Here is a 14261-nt window from a genome sequence, read left to right on the forward strand (position 1 = left end):
AATGATATACGAAAAAGCGGTTTGATTCGGTTTCTGTTTAAACTACACCATGCTTCAGTTTTATATTATTTTTCTTAACCATATTAAAATTATTCAGTTCGGCTTGGCTTGGCTTTGTGTCCAAATTGGAGCAAGCCGCGATGTGCTCCCCCTTATCGTCGATTTGTTAGATCCTTCTCAGTATCACCGTTTCTCTCCCGTACCTTAGAAATGCTAGCACAAAAAATTGACCAGGTCGTCGATAAAGATAGATACGCGACTAGAATACCAGTTGTTATTAAACATGCGAGCCATTGTCGACGAATATAAAAAATGTTATCGATATTAATGTACATTGTTGACCATTAATTGGCCGTTGATATACGACAAGGTATGGTTGGCGATTATCGACAAGGATATCGGTTAAAAGGGTTGATAGATCATCAATTGAAACACTAAGAGAAGCTTGGATACCTAGAGGGCGTCAATATGCAGTAACAAAATTTCGAATTTGAAATCACTGGTGAGTGAAGCTACGAAACATGGTAAATCATGGAGTAAGAATGGGGGAAGAACAGCAGAAGTGCCAAAAGTTGTGTACGGAGCTCACTTTGGTGCCAAAAGTTCCATTTGGATAACTTAAGTGCCAAATCGGAGGAAAAATGATCACTTTGGTGTCAACAGCGAGAGATTCCGGCCAAATTAATACGTGGCATTTATAATTAAATTTTTAATCTTAGTTGGATTTTTTTTAAAAAAAATTAGTCTACGTGGCATTTCCACGTATATATTTCGATTTTTTAAATACTTTTCTGAATTTTTTTCTTTTTTTTCGTCTTTTCTTTTTTTCTTTTCTTTCTTCTCCCTTTGGTCATCGCCGGTGACCGGAGGCCGGCCACCGGCCGCTGGCCTCGCCCGGACGAGGCCGCCGCCGCCCGCCACGGGCGAGGCCCGGCCGACCCTCGCCGGGCGACGGCGGGCAAGCCCGGCGAGGTCGGCCTCGCCTCGCACGGCGGCGTCCGGCGGGCCGCCGTGGCCTGGGTGACGGCCCCTAGCCGAGATCGGCGAGGAGCCCTAGCGGGCTCGCCTCGCCCATGCAAGGCGAGGCCGACCTCGCCGGGCTTGCCGCCGTCGCCCGGCGAGGGTCGGCGGGCCTCGCCGTGGCGGCGGCGGCGGCCTCGTGACCGAGGCCGGTGGCCGCCTCGCACGGCGTGACAAAGGAGAAGAAAAAAGAAAAAAGAAAAAAGAAAAAAAAGAAAAGAAAAAAAAAAGGAAAAAGAAAAAAATTATTTAAAATAAAAATGCTGATTTACGTCTTGATGTATCTCCGTGAGCCACATCGGCTTCAGAAATTAATAAAAAAATGTCACGTCGGATTTCCGGCCAAACTGACCGGAGTTGGTACTTAAGTGATCGTTTTCCAAAAAATTTGGCACTTAAATGATTCAAATAAATCTTTTGGCACCAAAGTGAGCTCCGTACACAACTTTTGACACTTCTGCTGTTTTTCCCGGTGTAAGAATGGACAAGGCGACACCTATAAACACGAAGGATCAAGATATGATTTTAAGGAAGCAACCGGTTGAAGGCAAAATCATGGAGTCGTGGTGGGCCCAAGATCCTTCACATGCTGACGTGGCATATACTTTTGTACTGAAAGCCAATAAAAAATCGATACATGTTCATGACGTGGCAAGCAAATAAAAAAAATCAAAACTAAGGCTCCGTTTGTTTGGCGGAAAATATTCTCCTTTTGGAAAATATTTTGAAATTTTAGAAAATGTTTTAACATAATTTTCCGGTGTTTGGCGATCAATATGAAAAATTTTGGAAAATATTTTTCGGGCGCGCGCGGCCGGCCGTGGCCGCGGGCGAATGGCGGCGGCCGGCAACCTTAGTGAAGAAGAAGAAGAAGCTCCGGAAAATGATTTCTTTTGAAGAAGCGGAAATCATTTTAGTTATTTTGTGAGAGGGAAGGCGAAACGTTTTGCACCGGAAAATATTTTAGGAGAATATTTTCGCCGCTAACTTTTTTTCTCTCTCACCTTCCTTGTCACCGGCGGATTCGCGGGCTGCGTCAAAGCCGACCGAACAAGCCGTCGTCGCTCGCCCAGTCGCTTACGGCCTCCCATCGACAGAGCACCGCCCTGTCCTAGCTCCATCTTCTTGTTTGTCGATCCAGTTCTGGCCTCGTGGAACTAGTCGCTGGGCTCGATCTTCCCAACGAAGAGCTCCATCTCCAAATCTGGAGGGACTCGCTGATGGTCCGTCTCCAGGACGAACTCCAAATACGAGGCCATGGCTCTTCGAGAAAACCCAAAAGTTTCATCATACCCACCGAGGAAGCTTCACTCCGAACAAAAACAGGTAAAACAGAGGAAGGCTGATGGTCCAGCTCCGAGAAAACCCAAAAGTTTCATCATACCCACTGAGGAAGCTTCGTTCCGAGCCAAAAAAAGGAAAACGGAGGAAGGCTGATGGTCCATCTCCAGGACGAACTCCAAATTTGAGGCCATGGCTCGTCGAGAAAACCAAAAAGTCTCATACCCACTGAAGCTTCATTCCGAACAAAAAAAGAAAAAAACAAAGGAAGTTTTGTACGATAGACGGGGCGGTGTGCTGTGGATGGAAGGCCGCGAGCGACGATGGCTCGTCCGACGAGCAGTAATGGTCGGCTTTGAGGGAGCGCCGGCAACTCCGCCGTTGACCAAATGAAGGAGAGGGCGGTAGACGGAGGAGGAAGATGAGGGAGAAAAAACAGAAGCTTAGTTTTGATTTTTTTATATTTATTTGCCACGTATATGCCACGTCAGCGTATGACGTGGCACTACCTAACCACTGAATACTTTCTCGGGAAGAGGCATGGTTATAACTGCAGGAGAATTGCTCCCAAACGATTATATCATGGAAATTATAAATACCAGCGTTCATCTAATGAAAACACCCCTAGCACAAACAACAAACATATTATCTTTCAATTATTATAGTTATAATTTCCAGACTCGTGTTGTCAATTAAATTTCAGCATGTTTCTCAGTCGTAGATTCTAGATCCGCGTCGTCGATTAAATTTCTTTGTGTGTCTTTGCTAAATGCCTTGTCGTTGATGAAATTCTGGCATTGCATCTTCACGTTTTTAGATTTTGTCGTCGATTAAATTCTGACATAATTTGTGTACGTTCGGTTCTGTTGAAGTGGCTGCGTTCTCAAGCTTTATCGTCAATTAAATTCCAACACAATTTGTGTTTAGGTTCATTTGAAGTGAAGCTATCGATTCCCTTGTTTACTTGCGATATTTCCAATCTAGAGTCGCCATAGAACCTGTTTTCTTTAATAAAAGTCGAAGAACAACTTTCGGTAAGATATTTTGCCACGGATTCAAATTCCGGCAAAAATGAATTTAAGCAAAAAGCATTTCATATATCAAGTACCATATCTTTAGACATCTCTCTTCGAGATTACACTGTTCTAAATGTGTTGCTAAACCGACAGGACTATAGCGGTCTGCGCTTTGTAGTTTGTTCATGGTCTTCTGTGTGTGTAATAATACTCTACGTTTCTTCAATTGTCAGCTTCGAGAAAGACGAAGTTGGCGAAATTGAAGCTTGTCCTTGATAGAAAACTCACATAGTCTACCATTCTCCGTTTTCTTTTTCCAATGGGCAAAGTAAATTTCTTTTGCAAAAGCAAATGAGACGGTTAAATGTGCAAAGATTTTTGACAAGACAATTAAGGGGCAAAGGCCCAATAAACCTAGACTATTGGATCCACGTGCATAGAATTATGGGATTTGTCTAGATTTCCATTTACTTAAGAGTTTATTCCTACGTATGAATATGCAATTCATATGTATTATGGGGCCTTACTGTAATTATGTTTCTATCTATACCCCGGCTGTAATTGCCCACTATTATAAATGCCCCAATCTCTATAAAACGCGTAAACTTTAACTCAAGTTCTAATTCTGGCCCGAACTTTTCTTTATCGCATAAAAAAAAGCACCAACTTTGTCTCATATCCCAATTTTGGCCTAATTTTTTTTGTGTAATAAAAAAAATCAACTTTAGCTCGTAGTCCAATTCTAGCTCGAAGCTTTTTTTTGTCTCATGAAAAAGTACAAACTTTCAGTTGGTACCTAAATATGACCCTTGTCAAGTTTCCGTCAAGTTTTCGATGAGTACACGTGCAATGACGCGCCAAATCTTTAGCAACATCATAAGACGAAAACTTAACACGAGCCGAATTTGGGTAAAAACTAAAATTTTGGGCTTTTATGTGAGATAAGAAAATGTTTGGGCTAGAATTGGGATTCAATGTTTTTATGAAACAGAAAAGTTTGGACCAGAATTGGGGAATGACATAAAGTTTATGCTTTTTTATGATAAAAAAAGGGCCATAATTGGAACCGGACCTAAAGTTGGTGCTCTTTAAGGAAATTAGGCCTATTATAAATACATATCAAGCAACTTTGATTAGGGTCAAACCATCATAAATACTATATCGCTACTCTCTCTCTCACTCTTCTACTCTCTACGTGACTCTGAAGTTCATCATGATATTAGAAGAGAAAAACTCATCAAATTCTTCAACATCTCTAAGCCAAATCAACACTTCCTTTGCTCCTATTTCTATATCAATAAAGCCAATGCATCTCAAATATTTTCTTCTTCTCTAACCTCTTTTCCCATCATCCTCGATTTTCGTCAACCCCAATTACCCATCCCCTCTCCCCAACATTGCACCCACTTTCACCACTTCTTCTCACTATCCTGCTTCCTGTTGCTCCAATTATAGTCTTGCCTTCAACCTCGTCACCTCTTGTTCTTCCCAACATCACAAGTCTTGTCTCCATCAAGCTAGACGCAGACAATTATTTTCTGTGGAAATCTCAGTTTGAGCCTAGTCTAATCCATAATGATATGCTAGATTATGTGGATGGTTCATTTTCGTGTTTGCTGAAGCTTGTCATTGATCATAATGGCGTTGTGGTGGTCAATCCCTCCTATTTCACTTGGATCAAGACGGATCAGTGCCTTCACAATGAGATCAATTTGGCCCTCATAGTTGAGATTTTCAATAAAGTTCACGACCTTTGAACATCTAAAGAGATTTGCTCGCTCTTAGACAATGCTTTACAGATCGCTATGCGGCAAAAGAAATTTGACGAAAACTTGATTTTCAAAACGTCGACAAGAAACCCGACTATTTCATGTCTAACTACTTTTGACATCTGAAGTCAATTGCAGGCTCTCTCACTGCAATCAATTGTTGAGTCTCCGATAAGGACTTAGTGATTCAACTCCTCAATTGGCTCTTGATTGAGTACGATCCCTTTGTCACCATGGTTACCAATGATCTAACATTGCTCCTCCTTTGGCGATCTATGGTCATGTCTCCTTATCTAGGAACAACGATGTCTTGACAAATTGACTGCCTTATCTTCATCTAATATTCATCATGCTTTGCTTGGCCATGCCACTTCACCCACTCCCCCTTTTCGAGGGACTCGGGGTGGATGTAATTCTAGAGGCTAAAATTCTAGTCAGGGACATGCTCGTGAACAACCGGGCTTGCAATCCTCCTTTGATCGGCTCCGTGCGCACTCATCATTGGCTCCCTATGCTAATCACTCCTGCAGCACCTTTGGCCAACCCCTTGGTGGTTAAAGGTCCTATGTTCCCCCAGTCACCTAAGGAGGAATTCTTGGCTCTAGGCCTCACCTTATTTGTCAAATTTGTAGCGGCGTCGGGTACACGCGCTACAATGCCAACATCGAATCAACCATGTCTTCACCGCAAATGATATCCCAAATTCCTTCTCAGCTCTCTCATTTGGTGAGACTGTGGTATCTTGACATCAGAATGTCAGCCCACATGACTAGTGACAATGGTAAAATTCTAATAAAAGTCTATGTTGGTGATGGTCGTTTTTGGTCTATTAAGCAAGTCGGCAAAGCCTTTTTACATACTGATTCTCGATCCTTGTTGTTATCTCCTGTGTGTCATGTCCCTAATCATCTTCTCTTGGTTTCTCAACTTTGCCATGCAAATTCATGTGCTATTGATTTTAATGGTTCATCCTTTCCTATGAAGGATCAATGAACGGGAAATGTTCTCCTCCAAGCTGACTGTTCTCATGGACCAAAGCATTTCGAAGAGAGAGGGAGAGAGAGATTAATGCCCTTTCTAAGCTATTTTAGTGATATTAATGCCCTTTCGAAGCTATTTTAGTGAATTCAGATTCATGAAATGAGCCAAACAAAAAAAGAAATAAAAAGACGAAAATGGAATGATATGTGAAAAAGCCGTTTGATTCGGTTTCCCTTTTGAATTACACTGTAATTCATTTTAATTTTTGTTTTCCTTAACCTTATTAACATTGTTTGTTTCGGCTAGGCTTTGTGTCCGAATTGGAGCACGCAGCAATGTGCTCACTCCTTATCGTCGATGTGCTAGATTCCAAACTGTCTCTCACCCTTAACTTAGAAATAAACAAAAAGCCATTCATATATATATTTGGTCAGAAAAACTCTTTCATTCATTAGCGAGCAGTGCGAGAACAAAATATGAGTTTCTGGAAACAAAATATTCCAAAGAGGCAAATGGGGTGTAGTTAACCAGTTTAGAAGGAGGGTCTTTCTACGATGGGCTTTGGCGACCCAATCTGCAAGTTGATCGGCCTCGCGGGGACAATGGATGAATTTCACAGATTTCAGCCGGGCCAACTACTTATGATATACTTTGATAATATCGCGTAAAGCCCATGGATTTTCAGTTTTACCCAAAACTCCGTCCAGCCACGAGCCGTCAGTGTTGAGCTCAAGGAACCCTCTGGCCGGCGGCGTCCACTGTTTAGGTAAGCTGGTTCGACTTTTACCTTGATTTCCTGTTCCTGGGTTCCACCTTATGAAGTTTTTGTTCAATGCGAGAGCGACATCGACAATTGAGCTCGGATTGGGTTTATTATTATTTTTTTCGTATTTTATTTTCCTTTCTTTTTCTTTTTTTTTTTCTGTGCGCCGACCGCAAAGGCCTTGCCTAGGGCAATGGCGGCCTTGCGAACCGTAGGCAAGGGCGCAAAAGCTTTCACTAGATTTGGGCAAGGCTGCCTTGCCCACGGCCAGCGAGGCCCTGATGGCCCCCTTTGTGCCCTCGCTAGATTTAAGCAAGGTTGGCAACGGATTTTCTGACGAGGCAAATTGTCGATGGCACTTAAGTGATTGATTTTTTAAATTTTTGGCATTTTAAGTCATCGATTTTTAAAAATTATGGCACATAAAAGAGTGAAAAAAAATTACAAAAATTATCCACGTCGGCGCCAACAATGCCACGTAGGACGACCGGCGTTTACGTTGGATTTTCCAGCAAGGCAAATCGCCGATGGCACTTAAATGATGGATTTTTCAAATCTATGGCACTTAAATAAGCGGAAAAAAAACCCACTTGCGCACGGCCGAGTTGGTGGGTGCTTTCCTTCCCTCCCCAGAAGTTCTGGGTTCGAATCCCCGCTCGGCTCCGTAATTTAAGTGGGGGGCCCCGGCAGTGGGTTGCTGGGCTAGTCTCCCCCGAGGTATAGGCGTTCCGATTACCTGTGCGGGCTCATCCCCGGGGAATGGTGGCGGATCCTCGGTTACCAAAAAAAAAATAATAAGCGAAAAAAAGATTATGGCACTCAAATGAGTACAGTATGAAAGTTATGGTACTCTAACTGTTGTTATCCTTATTCTTGTCCATAGGGTTCTAGGTGGCTGAAAAAAAATTAAAGGTTGGTTTGAGTTGAAGTGAAGATTTATGGAACACATTCTGTTATAATCATTTTTTACTGTGTAGGACCCTGATTTGTTCCCGATCCAAACTAGTTTGTCTGCTTTCGATGTCAAACTGATTGGTATGGAAAGAATCTCTTTCACCATATGCTCTTCGAATATTTTAGTTCACCTTATGTTCATTTTCCTCTCTTGTACTAAGTACCGGATCTTTAGAGATCTCTTTTGAGATTATACTGTTTAATTTTAACACAATCGTTCGACCTTTTTCCTTTTGAGCTGTAATCAAGCTGTAAATATGTTGCTAAACCGACAGGCTTGTCGCAGCTGTTGGATTCCCGACGATTCTTCGACTGTCAGGTTCGAGAGAGGCAAAGGCAGAGAACCTGAAGATCGTCCTTGATAGAAAATTCTCGTGGTTTACCTTTTTCTTTTCCTTTTCCAATGGGCAAAGTACAAATTTTTTAATAGCAAACGAGAGAGACGTGTGCCTGCCTTGGATCCTTAATGTTGATTATCGATGATACCTCATCAAAGCAGGGAAAGCAAAAGCTTCCGATTGAGGCCACCCCGCTTATTCAGGTATATATACACTTTGCGGTTTAATAGGATTACGTTCCTTATTTTAATGTGTCGGTGTTTACACACCCATATCCCCAAGTTGGGGGATTTATTTTTCTTCCTTCACCCCAGAGAATACCCCCGTATTTAACGTTTTAGAGTTCAAATGAAACAGTTTAAAGACATGCTTAGGTCCATCATGGTTTGCCTTTTTCTTTTCGTTTTCCCAGTGGAAAAAGAAATGGGCAAAGTGCAAATTTTTTAAGAGAGAGAGAGAGAGAGAGACAGAGAGACAGAGAGAGACAGAGAGAGAGAGAGAGGTGGCCTTGGCCTTAACAAAGTAAATGTGCAAAGCTTTTTAAAGAGACATTTACATTGGGTTGGGGCAACATTTTTTATTCTAGATTTCCATTTCCATAAAGAATTTATTCCTACATGCCCCCTCGCATCCGTTGATCTTGTTCTTCAGGCTCCTTGAGACCACAACTTGGAAATTTGCTTCCCCAGCCTCTCCCAACAGGCGAAGATATTGTTGCTGTTTCGTGCGAAACACCGCCGCAATTTTCCTGACATATGTCCGGCCAGTCCACAATGAGGGACATGATCAGCCATTATAAACATCCTGAGCTTCTTCATCTTTTTGAACGAGTCTGCATACAAGATCAAGTCTTCTACATCAACCTTGTCTAATTTGATGCCTTCAATGGTGTCTGTTCCCTGTCAGAGCGGAATAAAAATGATTATGCATATCCAAAAACAACAGGTCTAACTCTAAGAATAATGCTTGAATACGTAAAAAACTGTCCTAGTCTAAGAACCATTACAACACTAGCAGTTTTTAAATGAAGCTACATTCATCTTATGATGAAAGGACAAATGAGAGGACTTATGCTAGGTTATATCGCCATTGGTTCCTTAATAATTACTGTCATTTTAAGGAGAAATTAACAAAGAACGAAATAAAGATCCTAAACTCTAATTGGCAAAAATAAAAATTACATACGTGATTCTCCTATTTATGCAATCTAAAGTTTTCTATACTTGTTAATGCGAGGTCCACAGAATAAACATATACAAATTAGGAGATGCATAGGCTTTTACCGAATTTTGTCTAACCACTTCTAGGGCATCCTCATGACGCCATATTCTGCTTCGTTTGCTAGGATTTTCAGGGCACTCTTGAGTCACAATTCGTCTACCCATTTCTTGAAGCAAATCATGCATCCGTATTTTGTCGTTTTCATCGATGTATATTAACGATTTTTTAGCCAGAATCTCAATCCCACTATCGGCATGCACACCGCATTGGTCTAGGGACTTGATGATCTCTTCTTTGTCATATCCATTAAGAAAACACGCGATGTCGAGAAAAATCGTCCTCTCATTGGCCTCTAAGCCATCGATAACAATTTTCAGTATTTCATGACCTTTTCCCCGAGGGATTTCTTTCAATTGATCAAAAACTCCTTGCCATTCTTTGACACTTTTGCCATTCAAGAAAGAACCCATCACGGTCAGAACCAAAGGAAGCCCTTTGGAAAAACTGGTGAAGCAATTTGAGAGCATCTTATAATCACTTTTGGGATATCTTTCTTGGAACGCACTCCAACTGAAAAGCTCAAGAGCTTGATCATCATTCAGTGCTCTTACCTTATAGATTTCCCCACATAGACCAATTAAGGTTTCTTCGTGTCGAGGGATCAAAATGACTCTACTTCCCGAGCCCAAGTTTATTGCCTGAATCATATGGCTCAGTGGCCCCGACAACCCTTCAACATCATCAAGCACCAGCAAAATGCTCTTGTTGTGAAGCTTACTCCTCATGAAGTTTATTACTACATGAGTATCATTGCCAAACTCTAAAACTCCATCGCCATGTATGTCACTAAAAGGGGTGCCCTGCATTTTGAAGAGGCCATCTTGGCTCAATATATCTTTCACGTTCGTGAGAAAGCAACTCCAATCAAATTGATCTGCAATTCGGTGGTACAAAGCTCTCGCAAGTGCACTCTTTCCTATTCCGCTAGAGCCAGAAATTCCCACGACTCGGACCTCCCCAACATCTAATTGGAGTAAGGAGTACAATGCTTGTAACTGAGAATCTAACCCAATTGGATGAAAAGCAAGCAGATTTGCATGTAAGCGGCTCAGTCTTCTTGAGATTTTCTCCGCAACGGATTGGATGAATTCAGCTTCAAGTCTACAAATGGTCACCAACTAAAGGTGTGACTTTGGTTATTCGTGTTGGTAAAAGATGAGGAAAAGATCAATAAGATTATATTCTTGTACTTAGGAATATCGTCCATCTAGTCTAATTTAATATCAAATATCATAGAAAATAGTGGTGTGTGAGAGGTTAACCTGTGCGTGCGGGTAAGCAAGCGGCAGTCTTTCTTTCATAGTAGAATAAAGAGTTTTTTGGACATCTTCACGTCTTTCAAAACATCGCCTACATTTTTCTCGAAAAATTCATTTTAATTATGAGACTAAGATATTCAAACCAACCTCCCTCCTCTTTTAAAACTAAGCCTGTTGGTCAAACATCCCAACATTACCTGGGTCGACAATAAATATGCCATATTAACTGTGTAACCTTTACATGTGTCGACCATAAAATATGCCATTTAAACTATCTCAACAGTAAAATATGCTAATTGTCAACGTAAATTGTATTTTGACTTAAACGTCAAGGTTATATCTGTTGACTGCATGAGATAATTATGGGTTAAGTCTTGGGTTGCCCAATATTCCTTCTTTTCTTGAATCGGAGTCTCTAAGTTTTTTGAATTTATTTTGTTTTTTGATCCGACTTTGGTCACCTTTGGATTTTTCATCGATTAATTAGGGTTTGAAATAGCTGACCCTTTCTGAAGCTGAGTTCAGATTGAATTGGTTTTTAACTTTCGTCGGATGACACCCCCCCCCCACCCCCACATCTCAATTTCCTTAAGGGGTTGTGTGTTTGAACTCTATGGCTCAATTTTTTGCATGTTGTATTTTTTTTTTTGTTGAATCTGGCTCTTGTATGTATAAGCAATACATTTAACAATTACAAGAGTGTGATTATCTCTACCACCCTACTCAAATGATGTGCCTTGATTTCTGGTTTTTGGCTTGTTTTGGAGCTTTGTGGGCTTGCTTTGTTATTGTGACTTTTGAGATTTCCTATCATGTATCATTTTGGTAATGAATGGAAATTTATTTTGACCAAAAAAAAACAATTACAAGAGAAATAAGTAGTAAGGAAGATTTCGACCAAACAAAAAACTGTAGGATAAATTTATCTTTTCAAACTCCCAGCAAACTCTTTTGCTATTTCAATAGCGGATGCTGCCCTTCAAAAAAACCATGCTAAATTTGAGGTTGACATTCCGAAAATAACATTTTATTGGTTATGCATATATGTACAAAATCTTATATATACAAACAACAGAAAATCTTTTGGCTAATCGTTTAAGCAACAAATTAAAAGAAGGGGGATAGAAATAAGTTAATGAAATATACTCACCGAAAAAGAGGTTCAACTAAAGAAAGTTACTTGGCCAAAAAAGGAAATAATACGGAAAGGTGAGAGAGAGAGAGAGAGAGAGAGAGAGAGAGAGAGAGAGAGAGAGAGAGAGAAGAGAGAGAGAGAGAGAGAGAGAGAGAGAGAGAGAGAGAGCAGGCAATACAAAGATAAAAGAGAAACGAACTGGAGGCTGAACTTTCTTATAAACCCTAGCTGGTACCACAGTCCAAACAATACAAAGACTGACAACAGCTTTCTTTTCTTTTCTGTTTTGCCTCAGATAGATCATTGAAGGGAAGGGTTGCATCACAACTAAGGTTTACCCTGTATTGGCTGTGGAAGATGTCCGGGCTTGCCCATTTTCGTTCTTTCTAATATTAACGAAAAGAAAGCATGAGGCTTATAACCTCCTACAGAAAACGAAGGTCATATTCAACAGTGGGACTCAGAGTTGGAAATGATGCGTGAACGAAATGGGCACCGGCGAAAATCATTGTTCAGTAGAGATTTCTTTATGCTTGAGGGAAGAAGTGAGGAGAAGAAATTCATATGTTTATCAAGTTATGAAATACAAAATATGAAATGAGCGTTACAACTGGAAAAAAAGGACATCCATCAATTCCTTTTCTATTCCTTTAACGTTTAACAAAGGTTATTTGTCGTTTTATTGGGCTGAACGATTCTAATTTGCTATATATGGAGGAAATCAGCATGTGCTGGAACATATGCTTCGGGGGTAAAATCTGATAAACGCTAAGAGAAGAAATGAGGGTTATAGAAGATAACAGACTGAAGCGTTGATGTTAAATCTCTTCGATGAGCCAAACAGTTGAGTTGGAGTCCTATTCTAGGAAAGTTTGTTTCCTAGTAGAAGGATTCCAAACATTTCCAAATATTCCTACTGCCCACAGACCAAAAGATTGGGCTTTAAGAGCAAGTTTTGTTGTTTCATGGACAAACTTACTAAGTTCCTTTAGGAGTCCTCTCAAGAAAACACTCAAGGAAGAGAGAAAGTTACTACCTATTACCAAGAGGCCAACCGGTGAGATTGCCAGCTTTGCGGAGAGCATCTCTCCACCTAAGGACCTTGTCGGCATTCTCCTGCCCTAAACCCTTCTCGCTTTGGCCAATCTGCGTGAATGGTCCGGACTGCTCGCGCATCTCTCTGGGGTCAATGTCTACGAAGATGAGGAACACCAGCTGACCTTTCTTTTCCTTGCACTCGAGGATTTTATCCAGCTTGTCTAGGCACCACGGCGAGGAGGCGTAGTTCTGAGAAATTACCACGATAGCGCTCCTCGACCGCTCAATCGCTTCATTGATTGCCGGTGCAATCTCTAGTCCTCTTTCCAGATTGTAGTCGACAAAGGCCCTTATCTTGTTCCGCTCAAGAGCGTCGTAGAGATGGCTCACAAAGTTGCACGTGTCGGCCTGTTTATAACTGATGAACGTATCGTGAACCCACCGAGGGATGGAGGAGGGGGGAGAGAAGAGTTGTGGCCTGGCGGTTAGGCTACGTGGGAGAGAAGAGAAGTGGCGTGGAAAGAAAGGGGTCAAAGAGATGGGAGAGACTTGCAATTGGAATTGTGATGCTCTCTTGTAGAGGACGCTTGAATACGAAGGAGGAGGAGAAAAAGGAGGGAAAAAGTTGCGCTTGAGATGGCCAAATTGGATCATCATCTTACTAGAATTTGCCATTGAAACACCCCCAAAATCAAAGTAAAGAAAGAGCTGTACCGTACATTCACAATGCAAGCTCTCTTTACCTATTTATAGCACATTTTGAGCCCTCTCTCTCCCCCTGCTCATTATAATAATTTTTCGCGTTCCATCTCTCCAGGCTCACCGGAGCCGGGCTCGTTATAATATCAATACCGCATGGCATCTCTCGCTGATCTCACGCATCAAATTCTATCATTATAATATTTCGCACTCAATAGGACAAAATCCAACCTTACATTGGCTCGAACCAATTTAGTGCGCGCAAGGTCAACACCTCTTTATTGTTATTACTAAATTAGCAAAATAAACCAATTAATTAAGCAAACAAGAAAGAGCTTCTCAAATAATGTGGGAAAAAATAAGGAAAAATGACACGAATAATCCCTAAACTTTGGCTCAATATAAAATGTCGTCCTTGGACTTTTAATTTGTTTCTGAGATCCCTAAACTATTGGTAAATGTTAAAATATGTCTCGGGTTTGAGTCCATGAACGAAACCCGGTCCAAGATAAATGATAAGAAAACCCGGTTGATTAAAGGAAAGTTAGAAATTTGGATTTTTGTGGACGTCGGAAATTGAGTGAAGCAACATACGCTAACTTTCTATTCCGAATTGGGGTCGACGAAGGAAAACACAATAGGAAAGTCGCACGTGCACCTTGTTTCCTATTCTGACTTGATTACTCTTCTTTAACCGATTCTAAACTTGGACTTCTCCGGCGGTGGT

General features: G+C 41.2%; 2 protein-coding genes across 2 annotated transcripts; both read right to left on the reverse strand.

Moving 5' to 3' along the window:
- Positions 1–8769: 8769 nt before the first annotated feature.
- Positions 8770–9813, reverse strand: LOC130136939 (TMV resistance protein N-like). Its single transcript, XM_056307563.1, has 2 exons — positions 9406–9813; positions 8770–9021 (listed from the first exon to the last, which is right to left on the reverse strand). The coding sequence occupies exons 1-2, from the start codon at positions 9811–9813 to the stop codon at positions 8770–8772; spliced, it is 660 nt and encodes a 219-aa protein (XP_056163538.1).
- A 64-nt stretch (positions 9814–9877) lies between these two features.
- Positions 9878–13510, reverse strand: LOC115687748 (disease resistance protein RUN1-like). The gene is made up of 3 exons (XM_056307564.1): positions 12834–13510; positions 9955–10504; positions 9878–9913 (listed from the first exon to the last, which is right to left on the reverse strand). The coding sequence occupies exons 1-3, from the start codon at positions 13508–13510 to the stop codon at positions 9878–9880; spliced, it is 1263 nt and encodes a 420-aa protein (XP_056163539.1).
- Between the last annotated feature and the right edge of the window lie 751 nt (positions 13511–14261).

Source organism: Syzygium oleosum, unplaced genomic scaffold (genome assembly GCF_021117445.2).
Source record: "Syzygium oleosum isolate NSW1041296 unplaced genomic scaffold, Sole_v2.1 Sole_v2.55, whole genome shotgun sequence".
NCBI lineage: Eukaryota > Viridiplantae > Streptophyta > Magnoliopsida > Myrtales > Myrtaceae > Syzygium > Syzygium oleosum.

Bases quoted from the DNA above. Each gene is read 5' to 3' on its own strand.
- LOC130136939 (XM_056307563.1), bottom strand. From the start codon at position 9,813: ATGGGTTCTTTCTTGAATGGCAAAAGTGTCAAAGAATGGCAAGGAGTT. The intron at 9,022-9,405 runs GTAAAAGCCTAT...CCGCTCTGACAG, and splicing joins AAGTGGTTAGACAAAATTCG to GGAACAGACACCATTGAAGG.
- LOC115687748 (XM_056307564.1), bottom strand. From the start codon at position 13,510: ATGGCAAATTCTAGTAAGATGATGATCCAATTTGGCCATCTCAAGCGC. The intron at 10,505-12,833 runs GTAGTAACTTTC...GACCATTTGTAG, and splicing joins GGTTGGCCTCTTGGTAATAG to ACTTGAAGCTGAATTCATCC. The intron at 9,914-9,954 runs GTAAGAGCACTG...TGAGCTTTTCAG, and splicing joins TATGTGGGGAAATCTATAAG to TTGGAGTGCGTTCCAAGAAA.